Below are 19,655 nucleotides of genomic sequence, written 5' to 3'. Positions count from 1 at the left end.
GAAGTGATGCTAACGGGGTTTTATTACTGGAATCTCCACAATGAAATGTATTGCTAAAAAAAATCTTTTAGAAAGTGGCATGAAGCAGCTGCAGCTGGAAAATGGCAAACCATTTGTGAGGAGAGATTTCTTTGGCACTGACGTTTCCACAGTTAACAGAAATACCGAGGGCCATGTTGTGTATTCAGTCCGCATGCACAGTTTGAAGCCATTTGTTGACTGGGCAGAAGACAGCCTGCAGTAGTTGAATATTTAAACTCTTGTGCACGATGTTGTTAAGATGTGAGCTGATGCCCAGGGAGTAAAAGACAATTTAACGCACCATGCTGACTTGATCCTTGGTTTCAGAGGCTTTTAAAATCACATATTCCAGCACTGCCTGATTTTTGTTAGAAGACAAGTTTTGGATACACCTTTTAAAAGAGAAAAGTCCTCTGATTTATTCCTTCACTGCTCGTACAGAATGTGGATTTACCTTTGACAAAGTCAATGTCTTTGTATTTAGATATATGCTTTTGCACTTGATCCAAAGCCAAGGCAAATACCAAACAATATGAACCAGATGAATCTACCAGAAGGCAATAGATATTCTGTTCTAGAGATGGTGTCAAAGATTATGAAGTTCATCATGTGTTCAGATAAAGTTTCTCTTTAAAAGTGACAATGTTTTAGAATTTCCTTACTGTGAAAAATTAACATAAGTGCTGGAATCATAATGTAGTTCTTGAACATACACAGTTTCTGTTTGGGTGGCTTAGTTTTGGTTTCTTGTTATCCTGATTAATGAAATATTGGGCATCGTGGCTAAACATAATGTGGTTGTGTAAGCTAAACCATGTTAAGAACCTTTTGAGGCAAGGAAAAGCTAAAGAGGAAAAAGAAAATTTTTCCCATAACTAAAGCTGAGAAAAAAATAATTTTTGAAGATTGAGGTGGTTTAACCACTTTATTAGACATTCATGTGGGAATAGAGAAAAAAGGAGTAAGGAAAAAGCTGCGTATTTATTTAGTGCAGAGTGTGTTAAATGATAATGGATGTTGCATAGTTTCAGATATCAGGTGTCTGATTAACATTCATGAAAGCAGCATAATTCAGACGGAACTTTATTCTCCTCCATTATGCCCAGCTGTTGGAAAGAAGCAAGGCATGTGTGCAAAGTCTCCAGATGTTTGATGATCACACACAAGAAGGGGGGCAAAGGAGGGAGATTTACTATTTGTTTGATTTCATTTTTTTCAGATTCTGAATTCAGTTCTTCAGTGTGTTTTATGGAATTTTTGTGACTTATTTACTTCTAGTGCCATTGCCTCAACATTTATGTATTGCTCATTTCCTCTTATATGTCTTCTTGCTCCCTTTTTTCTTTTGAACAAGAAGAAAAGAGAGTGAAAGCGGTGGCAGACAGTCATTTAATTATGCCTTCTAACACTGTAATGAGGTGGGCGTTGTCCCCAAGAAAGCACAGTACTACAGAGAGATTCCAAGGGATCTCTTCGGAAATTTCTGGCGGAATTGAAAATAGACCTGGGGGTGCTGGTGACAGCCTAGCACAGCATGAGTGACATGTGGACCTGGAGGTGGGAAGGTGGCTGAGTGGGAAGTTGGATTCTGACTTACCACTTTCAAGTAGTTGAAAAATTTACAAGTTATTTATTTTATAATTTTTACAACTTGCTCATGTTATCAATTGCTTTTTTTGATGAAAACACATATTTGATGTTAATTATGAATTGAATGATTCTCAGTGAGTAGATTATTATTGCTAGTCAAACAGTTCTGGTTTATTTGATTACTCAGGTGAGTCATATGGTCTTGTTTCTGCTTCCTTTTTATAAATCCTTCAGCACCAGTAATCGCAAATGAGAATCTTAAAATTATTTTTCTGTTTCAGTAAAATTCAGATTAATAAAAATTACTTTGAAACCAGCACAAGACAGTCACAGGTGTGGCTAACCTGAGCTTCTTTAAACATCTTCATTGTTTAAAGATTTATGGATAAGGCAATTACCTTTAATAGGCTCCTTTGTAGTCTGAATTCTCTGTGCCTTCTTGAAGTGCTATATGTTAATATTACATATGTTTGTTCTGCTGGAAGGTGAAATACAAAGAGCAGTTCAATAAGGAAATGAAGAGCCACCAATACAATCCTCTTGACAGTGCTTCCTTCAAGCAAGCACAGGTTGCATCCACCTTGGCAAGTGATGTGAGTAAATTTGCTTTGTATTTTAGATGTATTTACATCCTGAAAAATGTATCATTTGTTCTAGAGTACAATTTCTTTTTCCATCCTACGAATTATTCTGAGCAACAGTCTCTGCTATGCAGTGTGTTATCCATTTCTTCCTCTGCTTCTGACAAAGCCCTTCTCCAAGGGCCTGCAGAATTTTTTGTAACCATTTTAGATGAGATTCATCTCAGTTAACTTTGTGTGTCAAAAGGTATGGCTGCTTATGCTGAGCTAATTGCCTTACAGTCAGTCCCTTTGTATTTGGGAAAGAAATAAACAGCTCTTAGAGGGCAATTCTTCTGACCTGTTGTAGATGCCAGTCTTTAGAGGAATGAAATGCTGGCATCTCTCCAGTGGTTGTAGAAGGAGGTTGCATGAGCAGCTGAGATTTGGATATCTGTCTTTTAGAGTTCTTTCTGCCAGTTGATCATCTGAACCATATTGCGAAGTACAGCAGTTACTAGATTCAGCAATGGGTGCTTGCTGCTGGAGCCGGATTGGAGAAGACATCTATATCTAGTGATAATGCTGTTGTGATTGTATATTTAACAGAGTGTCTAATGCTAAAAATGTGAGCTCTTTGAGGTCGTGATCCCAGACAGCCAAGAGCCAGCCCTTCGTTCCGTAGTCTAGTGTTTCCAAAGTGTGAGGCACCACCCAACGGGAACAGGAGAGGACACCACTGGGAAGGGTCCAACAGAATATGGAATTGTTTCCAAAACCTAAATGTTTAGTAAAAACTTAATTGAAGTAATTATTATTATAAGAGATATGCAAATTGAGTATTGTTGATTTGTGGTCTGCCTAAATCAGTGAAGAACATGATAAGTATGTGGAAGTGACTAAAGGTATTTGTTTAAAAGATTTGTAATTTAAGATAGGCAAGGTGGCTAGTCTTCTTCCTGTAAAGATGGGCATCCAGCTATCAGAAGTATGGAAAATCCCACCATAGGCTGATTGGAAGTTATCTTCTGTGACTTCATTAAGTGATTATCTTTTGCCTTAGGTGACTATATTGCTTTTCTTTGCTGAAAGCAGTCTGTATTAAATAAAATGGCCGAGAGGACTTCCCTTTAACTGTTTTATATAAAATTTTTTTATTTGGACAGTTAGTGTTATTTCTGAATCAGGAGAAAAAGACCAAGAATCAACAGTGTTTAAAATGAGTAAAAGTGAAGTGTTGAAGAAGATACTCTTAAGTTTTTTTGGGGAAAAAAAGAAAAAAAATAATTCCTTTCTAGTCTGAAAAGTCATACAAAGTGTGATTTTGTTGTAAGTGTCCTTTTTGAGGAAAAGTTTGAGTAGTTTCCAAATATTTGCTCAGTAGAATGAATACTTTATTGATTTTTCCTTTTCCTCCAAATAATAGTAAATGATCACCATCTAGTGGTTGGCAGAGATTGTTCAGGCAAGCACTATGCTTTTTTTCTTCTGGACGGCCACACTGTGTCACGCTAAGAAGGGGGGTTTCCTCGAATCCTTTATATTTGATCAACCTGTCAGTTTCTCAAAAAAATCGAAGCCCTTATGCCCATACAGCCTGCCGGCATCCCGTATGGGCACCCTACCAAACAGCCCACTGTATCAGAGGACGATTGGGTTAACCTGTTCCAGGACCCACACTGACAGCCTGTGATGGGTTTACCCTGGCTGAGAGCCAACTCCATACAGCCACTCCCTCACCCTTCCCCCTCCCGGGATGGGGGAGAGAATTAAAGGGGCAAAGGGAAAAAAAGACTCGTGGGTTGAGGTAAGAACAATTTAATAGCTAAGCTACAATAATATTGGAAATAATAGCAATTATGATAATAATGGTAATATATACAAATATACAAATGAGTGATACACAGTGATACTCTCACCACCCCATGACCAAGGCTCAGCCCATTCCCAGCTAATGATCCCTGAGCAGAGAGAGTCCCGAAACTGCACTCCCAGAATGGAGATAAGAGCCTGAGCATCCCAGACTGAGAGTTGACCAAGGGAGGGAGACAGCCCTGGGAGAGGGATCACCTGGAGAGAGCTGACCCAGAAAGAAGGCTGACCCGGAGGCAGAGATTGTCTGGAGTAAAAAAGGGCCAAGCTTCTGGAGAGTTCTCACCTATGTACTGGGCATGACATGCATGATATGGAATATACCATTGGCCACTTTGGGTCTCAATCCTAAACCTAAGGTCAAATCCTAGGCTAGTAACTGGGGCTGTGCTCCCTCCCAGCTTCTCCGGCACCTGCAGACACTGGCACAGCAGAGAAACTGAGAAGACCTTAGACTGTTCTGGCAACAACTATAAACATCACTGTTGCCAGTTTTCTTCTTAGCACAAATCCAAAATACAGCCTCTTACTAGCTACTGTGAAGAAAGTTAACTCTGTCTCAGCTGAACCCAGGACACAGCATCACTGAGTCAAATACCTTATTACAATTATTCAAGTTTCTGGAAACTTGTGCAAAGCAAATCTTATTGTACAAAATATAGATTGTGCCAGTTAAGGTTCAGAGATTGCTGTTGATAGTAGACTGACTGCAAGAACAATATGTAATCAAACTTTAGTTGTTAGTCACTGCTAGTGTAAATAGATTAATGTGCATAAAAAGAGGTTCTTACCCAATAGGCATCCCTTATAGGGGAGAAGACAGATTCAACCTGTTGGCTGATACCAAAAGTTGTGATGGAGTCTTCCCTAACTTTCTCCCCTCATCAATCTATTTCTATACTGTTTCTTTGTATTTAGGTGGAGCTTCAGTGACTTTAGTCATAAATACCTTTATTACTGACTGGTGTAAAATTCTCTCGCTTCACTCTTAAAGGTATAGTCAATAAAATAGAGAGCGCGTGCTCAGTGAGGAGTGGTTGTGCCTCAGACGTGGGTTGCTTTGGGACGGAGGTGTGTTTTGGTATTGTAATGACATTATAATGAACAAGGTTCATCTCAGGAGAACGATTTTGCCACAGTTGCTGGCACAGTAATGGCATCTTTCTTATTGGACAGCTTGCTATGTGGCTTACTGGCTCGTAGTACCATCGTGTCCCCATCTCCTGCAAGAAGTGCAGTGGGGCATGGCCACGGAACCTTCGTTCCACTCCAACCCTGGCTTCTGTTCTTAAGCATGTGCCAACATAGCAGGATGTGTTGCTGGGGCAGCCACTGCAGAGTGGGTTCTTTGCATGCCAGCCACGCCTTTGTTCCAGAAAGTAGTAACTGTGTTTTACCTTACCCTGCAGATTTTAAACATTGGTTTACAGAAACTAATTTCCCCCCAGTCGTTTTCCCACACAGTGTAATATGAAGCTGTGAATTATTTTGTTCATCTTTATTTTACATAACCTGAATTATCTTTCCAGGTGAATTACAAGAAAGATTTGGAAAGCCTACATGATCCAGCCTCTGATCTACCAAACCTGCTATATTTAAACCATGCTTTAAATATCAGCAAAACACATAGTGAGGTAAGTTGCCTTTTTAAGAATGATGTGAAAAATATGTGTTGTAAGGAATGTAGTATATATAGTCACTGTAGAATACATAAATTTTTGGTACTTGCTTCATGGTCTCATATGTAATAGGCTGTTGTGTTGTAACCATTGTAGTTAGGGCATATAGTGAAGGAAAAGGGTTTTTAGGGAGAGATACTTCAGTTACTAGAAAAACTAATATACTGGGTAAGAATTGCACATCTCCTGCCTTTCTCCATGCTTCTTGAGGACTTTCTAAGAGTTTTCCCTGCCTCTCCACAGCACCAAATCTTAAAGTCTTTCTTCCACTGTGTGAAACACTCTTCTTGACTGTGCCGTTACCCGATTTCCAAAGACTGACTGCATGGTCTGTTTTTTTCCCTCTGAAACACAGAGCTTGTTGCTAGTTGCCCGGTTTTGCTTTTTCCCTATAGTATGCCTTTCTCCCTTGAACTTTGTGCTTCTATTGATCTTTTGCATAACATAACCTGCCCCAGCGTTATACATTGTAACCTGTATGGTTAATTAAACTCGTAAACTAATATGGGCGATTGAATTGGTTTGCTGATTGACCTAGAGTGCAGAAGTACGTGCAACTTCATGAAACACATATACTATAATACCGGTGCAAAGCTGTTGTACAGGTTGGCTTCCATGGGAATAAATTTCAACAGTTAAGAGGAAAGCTTGGTGGGCATGTTTGGACACAAATAAACTGATTTTGACAGGTTGAACTCATCCCATTTTCATTATTTTGATGAAGAAGAGTTCACAAGGTGGAACTTTCCCCTCATATGGTATACATGTAATTCCCTTTGGCATGAACTGTGGAGACATAAAACTTCAATATATGTACAACAGCTAGTTTATTGTTTTGCACATTTTAAATCTGTTCCAATTGTAGAGACTTTGAGATGCTAATGAACTATAAACTAAAAAAAAAAGAAACTTAGATGTGTTTCATTTTATGGAACATGGTGAATAAATAAGACTTAAGAGACTTAATCTGGTACCTGTATTTTTATGTAGCAAAAGGTTATGTGATTTACTTAATTTGATTTTATAGAATTTTGGTTTTTTTAAATTTTGTCCCAAAAGTTGAGGAGTGTAGTAAAAGTATGAGGTCAGTATATGTACATCGAGATAATTTTGTTTGTTTCTATGACAGGACTGATGTTGTTGTGTGATATTTATTTCCACTAGGAGGCAAACCCAGACCATTGTATGTGTTCCTTTGCACATCAAATGTAAATAATGTTTTATTCTAGTGAACATAAATAGTTGACTTTTGGATGAGCAGGACAAGCACTTTCTCTAGGAACTAACGAAGATCATTTTTTATCATATCCTTTTTTTAAAAAATTTCATCCCAGTATTTAAAATTCAAATTTAGCAGTAGAATTCCTTAGTTGGGAGGCCTAAAATATAGTTTCTTTTATGCTGTTTCTCCCATAGTTATTTTAAATGGTATTTAAATTGCAAAACCTTCTGGATTTTGTTTGTGAAAACATTCTTGGATATTTTCTGTTTCAGTATTACTGAGTATAAGAGATCATTTAAGCAAAGCAAGGGCTTCTATGATTTCACCCCAGAGACAGCTGAACAAATCCATCACAAAGAAAATGCAGTGCTTGAAAGCTAGGTATACGCAATTATAAATACATCTTGTGAAGAGAAAAATGCAGCATTCTAACAGTGATTAAATTAGGCACAAAACTGCATTAAATATTATGGTGATGTACAGTGCATATTCAGTCGGAAGCACCCCATGAGCAAAGAGGAGAGTGTTTTTGCAGGACGTGAACCTAGTGCAGAAGCCTGGCAGGGAAAGGGATTCTTAACACTTTTCTCAAATTCAGACATCGCTATTTTTGAAGAGACAAATAAATTGACATTACTTATGCTGAATATCATATTTTGATATGTAGCTATTTGCTTTCCTGTATGGCTTGTGTAGAATATTCCATCATACGCGACACTGATTGATTAAGTAATGTGCTTGCCCATCTTAATCAAAAGCATGTGAATGAATGAGTTCAGAAGGCTTCTCCAGGTTTCCAAACAAAGTGTATTTGCTTTGTGAGTTTGCATGAAGTTATATGTTGGTGTCTTAACCCTGTGTCCTTCAATGTGATTTTGGTGCTAGCTCTAAGGTTGTGGTCTTTGGTTGCTGTGAGGGGAATGTTGGCAAGACTGGACCTCACTGAGACAGTAGTTTTCCTTTCCTCTTCCCTCCCACAGGTACAAACAAAAGTGCATTTCAGAATGGTGCTCCTGAGCCTGAAAGAGAGACCTGTGGGGCCTGCCTGTGAAACAGATTTTGTTGTTGTTACAGTAAATGTGTTGTTTAATGGAAACATGACAGGGGATCCTATTGAAAAGCTGCCAGCTGTTCTGACACAGGTCATTCAGCCAAAATCATGCAATTAGTTTAAGGATTGTGATGCTCTTCACTCCTGCTGTCTTCAAAGTTCACCATTTTTAGTTCTGACATTTTGAAGTGAAGGAATAAAAGACTGCAGAAAAAAATTCCTTGTCTGGCTGCCCTGTTTCTCCAACAGGTTACATTTGGGAGAAGTCTTCCAAGTCAAAACCTCTGAGGAGTATGGCTAAGACAGGATCTGTCTGTCACCATGTCAGGCAGTCAGATCTCACATTTTCTCAGCTGTTAACAGCCTTTTTTTTAAATTTTCCTAGGTCAAGTACAAAGAGAGTTATGAAAAATCTAAAGGCAGATCAATGCTGGAGTTTGTGGATACACCAATGTATCAAGTTTCAAAGGAGGCTCAAAAGATGCAAAGTGAGGTTAGTAAAAATGTGTGCTTGAAGCAGCAAAATTTAGGTCAACAGCAAAACTATCAAACGTCTTGTACTCAGGTTAAAAAAATGGATGAATTAGATTGTAAAGGTTTTATAAATTGAGGATGTGGTAGAATTAGTACTGAGTAGTTCTCTTTGCTATTCTGTAGCTCAGTTTTTCCTTCAAATTTGTTTTTTCTCAAAAGGCTATTGGTGCTAACACTAGAGGGAGATTGTATGTATCATCATTTAGTTGAGAAAAAGCTCAAGAAGTCGTCTAGATCAGAGATTATTTTTTTTACCCTTTGCCTTTAATTCTATCTTTAAGGAGGGACGGTTCTCAGGTGGGAGTGAGTGAAGCTGCAGAACCCACTCTGGCCCTGTGCCTTAACTGGAATGTTCTCCTGCCAGTTCTGCCTGGGGAGCTCAGGAAGGGGGAAGGACTGTTCTCAAGCTTCAGAACAGCCCTGGCTATCCTATGTCAGGTCATATTTTCCTAACTTTTTATTAAAAACCTCAATGGTGGAGGTTTCATGACCTCACAAGCAACCTAGTCCAGTGCTTTACCATCCATCCAGAGAGAGTGTATTTCCCTGCATCTTCCTTGCTGCAGTTTGATTCTATTATTTTTGCTGTGTGTCATGGAAAACAGATGATTTCATCCTCTTGGTAGAAATGTATTTTATGTATTTAAAACATTACCTTGTGTGCCATTTGTCTTCTCTTTATCTACCAAGCAAACTGTTTCTTTCGTAGATCAGGTTAAACATTCTCTTTGGAAATATCATAATAGGTATTTTTGCTAAATTGTGTATGTCTTGTATAGATAATCTAGGTAATGAAATGAGTAATAAAGTTACTTATTAATGTGATAACTAATTTATGGCAAGGCTCATTTCTATGTCTATTTACAGTGTGCTTGCTGAAATATGCTTGGAAATGCACATGCATGTACCATTAATTGTTGGTTTTGCTTCAATAGAAAATGTATTGCAAAGATTTTGAAGAAGGAATCAAGGGAAGACCGTCAATGGATTTGGACAAGACTCCAGAGTTCTTGCATATAAAGCAAGTCACTAATCTTCTGAAAGAGGTTGAATTTTTTTTTTTTATTTCTTTTTTTGTTGTGGAGTTGCAAATGAACAATAAGCAGCATCACTACTAGCTACTGAGTGCTGAGCAACTTACAGTTAACTTTGTAGCTGAATACAAAGGTGACTTCATGAGTAGAAATTGCAGTGTGTCATTCTATATTCTGAATAGTCGTGTAGTAAGAATTGGTACTTTTTGAAGTTTCCTTACGAACATAAGGAAGTGACAAAGTTCAGCACACCTGAACCAGAAAACCAGGGTGAAATGAACAAATCAGATGACTCCATAGAAAATGGACCGTTGGCAGGACATTCCCTCTGAGGGCCTCAGTTTTGGCATTTGTTCCTCCCCTGGTCTCAAAGAGCCCAGATTTGGTGACCTTCCAGGCATGCTGCAAAATACATCTGTTTGAAAGGGTTTTGGAGAGGGCCTGGAATTTTCTTTCCAGACAGATGAAGGGGTGGAAAGGGGGATTTCTGTTGGTGTCCAGATGGCAGCTTTTCCTTTTGAGTAATTATTTCGGGTTTAGTCTGTTGTGGTTATACGGATGCCTCGAGCTGTGTGTAGTCACTTGTAACTGATTTAATTGAAATAATTATCTATCATACATATTATGGATGGAAATAAAGATGACCAAAATTCCATGATACAGCTGTGATATTACATAATCTGCTTTAAGCAAATTTTGTTAGAAGGTGCAGGTTTTCTGTATGCCCACTGTTTCTTTAAGATTTGTCTAATGTTCTTCAGTTGTTTGTGGCATTGTAAGTTAGATAACTTTTTTCCCATAACTGAGAATCCTTCTGTCTTGAGTCTTTGTATAGTGTTATTAAAAACTGTTTTCATGTTAGGTCTTGAGTATTAGTTGGTTCTATAGATACTATTTGAACAAATTTAGAAGCAAATCAGAGCTGCTAGATATCCTCCATCTGAATTTGGGACCCAACAATACCTTGTTAACCTTTATTGTATTAAAAATTAATGGTTTTGCTGTGGCCCAGATGAACAAATTGAGGATGCTAGATTTAATAACTCCAGGAGAATCTGGAGTTATTAAAAATGAATTATTTGTTTGATTACTTTTTTAAAAAGTGTCAGGTGTGTTCCAGCTTATTCTGTTGCCTTCCTACTGTAGAGGACTCTGCAAATATTTCACATTTTGTAAAGATAAGAACTTTTTTTTATTCTGGAACTGTGTTCACAACTCCCTCAGAAGCAGTAGCTGAATTTAATAATTCTAAATTAATAGAAGTAGTTTCATGCTTGTTGTAGGACACACTTCTGATAAAGAGAAGCTTCTTTAAAAATATCTAGTTTCCTTTTGTTTAAATAGAGAGCATATAGAGAGACAAAGGTACTCACTGCTGCTTATGAAATTTAATGTGTGATTAGGAGTATTAATTCATGTCTTCTGAAAAATATTTTCTTAATTTTTTTTTCTAGTTTCTTTACTTTAAGAAGCCTAACCCAAACCTGGAGATGGGAAGAGCAATTAAAAATCTGTTAAAACTTAAAGATCTTCAGTAGATTTAGCTCAGCTCTCTAGGAACTGGGAAAAAGAGCCAAATATCCCTGGGCAGGTTCTAGTGTGCTTTTAGTTCTATACTGAACATTTGTGTACTCTGGAGTCTGCAGTTTCTGAATGTTGATAGATCGTATCAGTGCAGTGTCTGAGGGGCACAGAAGTGATATGGTATGAATATTGCTTCCACATTGTAATTTATCAAGCAGTCATTTTAACACATTTTAGTTCAAGGCATCCATCCTGATCATGATGCCATAGTGGAACAGAGGTAAAAACTGCAGTACAGCATGTATTGGTCTGTAAAGCAAATGCTACTGCAGTTAAAATATCTGTAGAGAGGCAGCTGAGGCCCCTAACAGCATGCTAGCACTGTGTAGGTGAGGACTGTTTTTCAAGAGCATAACAGGAAAATACATGGCTACATTAAAACCTTTTCATTTTTCAACATTGTACCTTTCGGTTTCATAATTTTAAATTCTATTTTAACTCTGAAACCTGTACTTCAGCTAATTCATATTTCATAGACATTTCAAAGAGACCCTTCAGACATTTAATAAGTGGCATTTCTTTTCAAGATCTTGCACACAATATTAAGTGGAGAAATTTTTGTTGTTTTTAATCCTCAGAAAGAGTATAGAAAAGATTTGGAAGAAGGCATGAAAGGAAAAGGAATGACAGTGTTTGAAGACACACCAGATTTGATTAGAGTGAAAAATGCAGCTCAGATACTAAATGAGGTATGTTGTGCTAGTCAAGGTTACTGATGTTACAGAAAATTCACTCTTTATGTTATACTCGACTGAAAAGATTCAGAATTTTTTTACATAATCTACAATGAAATACATAAGTATTGAAACTAAGGCTATTTCTGTTTTACTTTAAGATTATAGAAAAGCTCTGGAAAAAAAAACCAACTTATGACAGATATTTCAGATTTTCAGGCAATTAGAAGGTCAATTGAAATTGTTAGTGGGGTCAGTAGATACAGGATTTAAAACTAGGTTCATTTTTCCATCTATTTATTTGTTCAGCTAGTATAATTAATATTGTAATGGAAAAAGAGTTGACTGTTAATGGACTTGTAAAGAAAAGTCAATGAAATAATTTTGAGTTTTTTGGCATCACATACCTGCTACTGAAAGTAAATATTCATAATGACTGCCAGGAATCTTCGGAAGATCTTTTCTCCAAACAAACTATTCTACTTGTGAAAACCTTTTTCGAAAAGTAGAGTTACTCCTGAAGAAATGGATTTTCTTGAGCTTGTGGTTCATCCAATGCAAATAAGACAGGTGGAGATTCCTTCCAGAGTACATTCTTGGAAGTGAACTTTGATGTTAACTGTGTTGGTCTAAGTTGCTCTGGAGGTTATGTGGAAGCACATAAGGGTGCAATCTACTCTGTTGTGAAGGGCTGGGGATGGAAGTGGGAGACTCCTTGATCTGTGTGCTGTCTCTTGAAGACCACCCTGAGGAACTCATGTGCTCGGGAAGCCTATGTGCTTGGCAAGCCTGCGTGCTCAGCAGAGCTGCAAGCTCCAAAGCTGGTACGGCTGCAGATCCTGCAGATGAGCTTGCACAGGCTGCCTGGAAAGCAGCAGTGGGGCTGGAGGGCATAGGGAGGGGAAGGCAAAGCTTGTGCTGCACTTCATGCCTTTGGGGAGTCATTCTTTCAGAGTAATATATATATTTATTTTATGTATTTATATATTTTATACTCATTTAATATGCATGTGTGTGTATATGTATGTGTATTTGCACACATACATAGCCATAAGAACCATAGGGAATGCCACACACAGGGCCAATCTGATCACTGTGAAGAAGTACAGGAATATATAGCTGTAACTCACAGGTTTATCTTTTTCCTTGGTGTTTTACACAATATGAAGCTGGGAGGAAACATCTGCCATTCCATCTTTAGCAGAGAGGAAGCGAGGGATGATATCTTCTCACAGGTTAACTTAGACTTTTTGCAAAAAACTGTGTTTTGCAAAGTAGAGAGTTGTTTTATCATGTTTATTTTCAGATCAGTCAGACAGAGATGGAAGACTGAAAGTCTTTTTGTTCTTGTAAGTGATCAGGTCATTGCATTGAATAGAAGGCTATTTTCCTTCTTCTTTCTAACTAATGGACAACCTAAAAAATAATTAACAAACAAGAAAAGTAAAAAGAAATTTTTTCATTATGTGTATTTATTTTGAAAAAAATACCTGTTTTCCACAGGCAGAGAGAAACTAGAACAGAAAAAGAGTGATTACTGCTATAGTAGGAGAAATAGCACCACCTGAGAATCGTTTAATTTTTTATTAAAAAAAAAAAAAGTATTGTACACAATATTTCAGTATTATATTTTAATAACATTTGCTGATGAACAAGAAATATGTCCTTGCTTGGATAAGCTGAAGATAAAATGTCCGTGTTGTTTCCTGGTTAATGGTTATTTATAATGTATGTTGTGAGGAAAAAGCAGCAATCATGGATGAGTACTGACACTTGCCCAATGGCTGTGGTTCAGGAAAGACCTATTAAATGAATAAATTACAACTTCCTGCTCTGAAAGCTCACTGGAAACAATTCCATATGGTATTAAATTTCTAACATGTAGTCTTTTAATAAATAAAATATATTCTTAAAAGTAAAATATATTTCAGTTAGGCTGGCACCAAGCACCAGCTTACTACACTATGTTCTGCGGAACTAAACTTCACCTTTGCTTTAGAGGATAATTGTAGCAGCTGTATGGACTGATTTCCTCACATCCTCTGCCAAATTAAAAGTTCAGTGATAGAGTTTTGTACATTCAGTGTATATCTCTTCAAGTTTTCCTTCTTTAGTTTGCTATGTGTTTTCCTGACAAAAGCTTGCCAAGACTCTTGAGAGTTGTGACTTCTAACTTGAGATTTTTGATGGGCTCTAAATCTTAAATTGGATCTCTTTTGCAAAAGTCTACCTGTAACTCTCTGGCTATTGTGAATATAATGTATGAAGTTTTATCTTCACAGAAACAATACAAGAAAGACCTGGAAACTGAAATTAAAGGGAAGGGCATGCAAGTTGGTCCAGATACTCCTGAGATAAGACGAGCCAAGAAGGCTTCTGAAATTGCAAGCATGGTCAGTACCTGGTGCAAGCTTTCCGTTTGACAGAATGCAACAAATTATTGTCATTGAGAATTCCAGGTGGTGACCAGTCTGGGCAGTAGCAATACCACAGATTTCACCAAATACCCAATCCGTTGAGCTGCAGAGTCTGAAAGTTGCATAATTGGCATATGGGGGAAAGTTAAGTCTTCCCAGAACTTTGACCTTTCTGTCATCTTTTGAAGGTGGAGCTTGTTCCTCATGAAGCACACCTGGCCTGGGCTGTATTCAGTAGATGAAGGCCCTACTGCTTTTTGGCCTAAATAGCTGCTCGTTTAGTTAGAGCCAAATAATAAACAGAGAGATTTTAAAGCCTTATGACCCCAGTCTTGCAAAGCACCACTGAGGGAGAAAGTCTCGTGACATGTGTCTGTGATTGCGGCTGCCAAAGCTGCGAAGACAGGTAGATGCGAAAGGCTACATCAGATTTGAAGTAAGCAGGCTGTTAAAATAATTTTTTAACTGATCAACAGCTGTGGCATAGTTGTCTCATAGATAGATCCTAAAAGGTTAAGGCTGTTGAATCAAAGCTTATTTGGTGTTTTAAGACTGCTATTCAGTGGAATTGCAGATTAAAGTAGGAACAATTTAAGAATTTGACTGTCAGGTGTGAGTGTTTCCAATGCTATTCTTTTCAGAAAGAATACAAGAAAGACTTGGAGAATGAAATTAAAGGGAAGGGAATGGGAGTGGGTATGGATACCCCTGATATACAACGAGCCAAAAAAGCTTCTGAAATTGTAAGCCAGGTGAGTACAGAACGAATCTCTTAAGACTATTTGGAAATAAAATACAATGAGATGTTAAAACCATAAAATCTTCTTGTATATACTTAGGCTAAAAGGAACAAGCAGTGCACAATAAAAAAATTAAAGAAATTGAAGAATTTCTGACCAGTGAGGTCAGAATAGCTTTGAAGAAAGCATGTACAAATAACTGTAAAATTAGTATGGTTTTTTTTTCTTTGTTTTTCCTTCAGAAAGAATACAAAAAGGATTTGGAGACTGAAATTATAGGAAAAGGGATGCAAGTTGGCCCATATACTCCTGAAATACAACGTGTCAAAAGGGCTTCAGAAATAGCAAGCCAGGTAGATAGAATTCAAAGGCTGAATGTTTTAGTTCTGTGTAACAATGAGTGCGTGACATATGTTGCTCAAAATACTTCTTCTCCAGCTCTGTAGAGGCTCTCGTACTCATTAAATTAATTTGCATGTAGCAAAAGATCTTACTTCCTGATTCTTATTTGTATTTAGGTGTGTCATGCCATGTAAATTGAATTTTACTGTTTATATCTACTTGCAGGTCTTTTTACATTACCTAACGAGAAAGATATATACATATCCTGTCAGTGAAGGGAAAATATATAATGCACATGAGAATACATTTTGTATATATTATATATTTTCAGTGTGGGACACGGTATCAGATGTTCCACACAGACAGTGATACCAGTATCATGGAGGAGAGAAGTAGAAATAAATACCGTACAAGGATGTTGAGGCTCATCAGTAATAAGCCTCTTTTGTTACAGTTTGGATATTCTGAGCCCAAGAAAGCAGGAAATAGACATTTAAAAGTATTTTTTTCAGAAAATGTACAAAGGTGAAGCAGAGAAGATGCTCTGTAACTATTCTGCTGTCCCAGACACTCCAGAGATGGAGAGGATAAAGAGTACTCAGAAAAACATCAGTTCAGTGAGTAATAGTGCTTCTCTCTTTGCTTGCAACTTTACAGATATTTTTCAGTTTAAATGGGCTCTCTTGTGCCACAGCATGAAATAGAGAACTTATGAGTAAGTGTCCTGTGAATCATTTGCATAATTTTCGTAGCAAAAGCTGTATCACTCATTTCTTTCAGTTAAAAAATACCCGGCTTTTCTAGGTGTGACATTGTTACTTGGAATTGCTAAGCCACTTATACCACCTTGCCAAAGCACAGTTATTTTTAAATGAAGATTTTTTTTTTCCTTTTTCCATTAAGCCCCAGGAAGTACTTTATTTAAAAGGACAGAAAAATCTAAGGCTTGTTACTGTGTAGGATCAGGTTTTTCATCTGTTTCCGATCATATGTACAGAACATCAAGATTCGGGTATAAAATTGGAACAGCACAGGTTTCATAAATATATAGGGCTAATGATTTTATGTTATACTGGATATATTATTTAATTTTATGATAGATTTAAGTCTCAGTTTATCACTAAATATAAATTTTGAGCTTAGATTTCTAAAATTGCCCAGCTTGTGATGCATTCAGTTCCATTTCCTTTTTGGGCCCATTAATTCTGCTGTTTGTAATTCTAGCTTTGCTTGTAATATAACAGGAGAGAAGAGGGGGAGTAAGTATAGCCTCTGGAACCAAAGACTGTCCAGTTAGTGTCTGGTTTTATGGCAGACTAAGTAATACTAATAGAGCAAATGATTTGAGAGAAAGGAGTATAAGTTACTTAATATTTTAGTATTATCTGACAAATGTGGTTCTTTCTTAGAGATTTTCTCACCTTCTCCAGCTCCACGTGGGTACAAAGTCAATTAGTTTTCCTCAGAGGTGTTTACCTGCTGCTATCCCGTGTCACTGAGGCTTCATTGGGGGAGTGAGAGCCTGCAGGGAGAGGGGAGAAGAAAAGTCCCTGAGGCTGCTCTAGGCAGTGGTCTCTCCTGTACCATCTTCCAGCCATTACCTGCTCCTTTTCTTCTTTCAGATGAGGGCAGCTGAAAGCTCCATCTTTCTCATAGGAGGTGTTGACAGGCCCACTGGCCCCAATTTTATTACTTGTAATCTTTTGGTTTTGAATGGTGCTCTGCTGCACGGTGTGACAGTGATCAGCACTGTATCTCATGCCAGTGTCATCCTAACATGCTACGCTGAAACTCTGTGTGACAGAGGGGGATCCAAGCTGGCCTCTGCTGATCTGCTTTTCTCTGTGCTCTAGTCTTTGATAGCTTTTGATGAAGTCCTCAAATAGGTCAGTGGGTCGGACCCTCTAATGGTTAGATACCAGGCACGTAATAACCTTCCTCTACTTAATTAAGCCTTAACAAGCCTCTGACAGATCTGAACCCCTTGCAGCCCTATAGGCCACTCTGAGCTTTCAGTGCCAAGGCTGACAGATATCCTCTTTGTTAGCCTACTAGATAATGCGAAATAAAAATATTTTGTCTTTGAGGTGCTTTTCTGTTTCTGAACTGGATCCTCCAAATGTAGGAAAGCAGCTTATAGCTGTGATTGAATTATCGTATTTTTCTTTCTCTACATTCAGCATTCAGTGCAATTTAGATTAAAAAGGTAAGTTACTTTTTACTAAGTTAAAATATAGCTGGGGGCAGCCGCAATATAAAAAAAATTAATGACCCCTAATAGGCTTCCAATTTTTGGATTTCATCTCTAGTATTTTCCTACCTTAAGGGACAAAAACCATGGCTAGCTCTGCAGATAAGATCAGTGCTGCTTTTATCTCACTTGCTCATTTGGCAGATGATTTACAATAGAATATTTACTGCATAGCCATCTCTTTCATAGAAAAATTCACAGCTCCAACATTTTTTACCACTCCCTCCTTGGTAGAGAAGAAAAGTATATTTTAGTTCAGTCCACTGTGTAAATCTTTCTACCTTTTACTGACATGTTTGTGCAGAAGAATTTTCAAGTTCTTACTCATAAATTGCCTCTGTTCTCACATGGTAAAACAAAATTCTAAGTTGCTAAACATTTTCTGATTATTTAGAAAATGAGTGGTGGACATCAATAATTCACTCTCCTCTAGAATATTTGACAGTACTGGTCACCCTAGGTTACAGAGGACTTAAAGAGAGTAGGAGAAATGCATCCAGAATTATTGTTTATTGTTTAACTTATCTTGATAGGAAAAAATAATGCTAAATAAATCTTGGTTTAAGACGGGCAGAAATACTAAATGTTAAAGATTTATTTTATGAACTCCAGGATCAGACTTGTTTTTACTCTACCAGCCTGGAAATACTTACTGAAATGGCAACAGTTGTGACACCAAATACTGAAATTAAAATAAAACTTCTTTGGGAGTTTTGCAGGGTGAACTTGTGCTCCATGGTTGTTTAAATTATAGCCACATTTGGAATTTGTGGAGCACTTATTTACTGTCTCTTTCAGTAACTTTGAATGATTGATTCTACTGATGTGCTTTGTTGTTTTATCCTTTACCGAAACAATTGAAATAAAGAGGAGAATTATAGACGGCATGTGTATCTTTTCAGAAGTGAGCTTTGTTTTTAGATGCAGTCCTCAGCTTTCTGGCTGGAACCCAGAAATAAAAAAAGTACGTGACTTGGATTGTAGCTCTGGCTGTTCTGGTTATTTTGTCATGAATATGTCAATTTTCCAGTTTGTTAAATTAGAAGTAATAATATCTGTTCACTTCTCAGAGTATTTTAAGATCTGAAGATTAAAAACCCAATTCAAATCTTGCATGTATATACACGTTCAATTACATTGAAATGAGTGAGATTACTCAAGCACAAAGTTGCATTTGTAAAAGTTTATAGATTATGATCTAAATATTATTTACAAAGTTAAAACCATCATTACAAATACTTACAAATGTTTGAGGTCAGTCTGAAGGATGATAATAGATTATCTGGGTTACAGTTGAAAACAAACAGAATCTTATTATAGTTATTGGTAATTGGTCTGATTTATGAAAAATTAAAGTATTAGCTTTCATAGCAAGATTTATAGTCAGACTAATTTGGAACTTGGAAAATTGCCGAGCCCATTTATGGGAACTTGTACTTGCATTGCTAACAGTCTCATAATTACTTTTTCTTTTGGGGAAATTAAGGTGTTTTATAAGAAGGAAGTAGGAGCTGGCACAGCTGTAAAAGAGACTCCTGAGATTGAAAGAGTAAAGAAAAATCAGCATAATATTAGTTCGGTAAGTGTTACTAACATTAATTATTCTTATGTGAGCAAATGGTGGTCAGATTTCTTTTTCCATTTTGTTTACTAAAAATTCTATGTTTCCATATCACACATCTCACTCAAATACTGCTCCACCGGATTTTGGATATAGATATAGAGCTCCGTTTGGATATATTGTTATATTGTCTATATATTTGGATATAGAGTTAGAGCTCCCCTCTGGTGTAGTTCTTCTGTGATCAGAGGTAGAGCTTCAAATTGAAACATCATGAAAAATAGGAAAAACTTTGAACTAATTGTTTGAGGAAAGAGTTTTGTCTTTCAAGAGTGAGAAACATGGAATGTATTTTCTGATATGACAGACTGAACAGCAGTTGTAATTTGCAGTTTAGAAAAATATCACTTCACAAAAAAGAAAATTTATAAAGTTCCTGTAGAGTCTGTATGTATTACATAGGTGTTGGTACAGTTTGTATTTCAAGAAGAACAACATTATAATAATAATAATAATAATAAAT

General features: G+C 37.1%; 1 protein-coding gene across 1 annotated transcript in view; it reads left to right on the top strand.

Moving 5' to 3' along the window:
* Window positions 1–19,150, top strand: part of LOC104461162 (nebulette-like) — a gene marked incomplete at its 3' end in the record, with an annotated part of 49,170 nt that extends 30,020 nt beyond the window's left edge. Inside the window, 11 exon segments of the mRNA XM_010072643.1 lie at window positions 2,097–2,204; window positions 5,573–5,677; window positions 7,227–7,325; window positions 8,381–8,488; window positions 9,465–9,575; window positions 11,726–11,836; window positions 14,104–14,214; window positions 14,880–14,990; window positions 15,221–15,331; window positions 15,833–15,937; window positions 19,058–19,150. Of these exon segments, the coding sequence (XP_010070945.1) occupies window positions 2,097–2,204; window positions 5,573–5,677; window positions 7,227–7,325; window positions 8,381–8,488; window positions 9,465–9,575; window positions 11,726–11,836; window positions 14,104–14,214; window positions 14,880–14,990; window positions 15,221–15,331; window positions 15,833–15,937; window positions 19,058–19,150 (1,173 nt within the window).
* Window positions 19,151–19,655: the final 505 nt, after the last annotated feature.

This window comes from Pterocles gutturalis, unplaced genomic scaffold, assembly GCF_000699245.1.
Source record: "Pterocles gutturalis isolate BGI_N339 unplaced genomic scaffold, ASM69924v1 scaffold12372, whole genome shotgun sequence".
NCBI classification, from domain to species: Eukaryota; Metazoa; Chordata; class Aves; order Pterocliformes; family Pteroclidae; genus Pterocles; species Pterocles gutturalis.
This window is presented reverse-complemented; position numbering and strand designations above follow the sequence as displayed.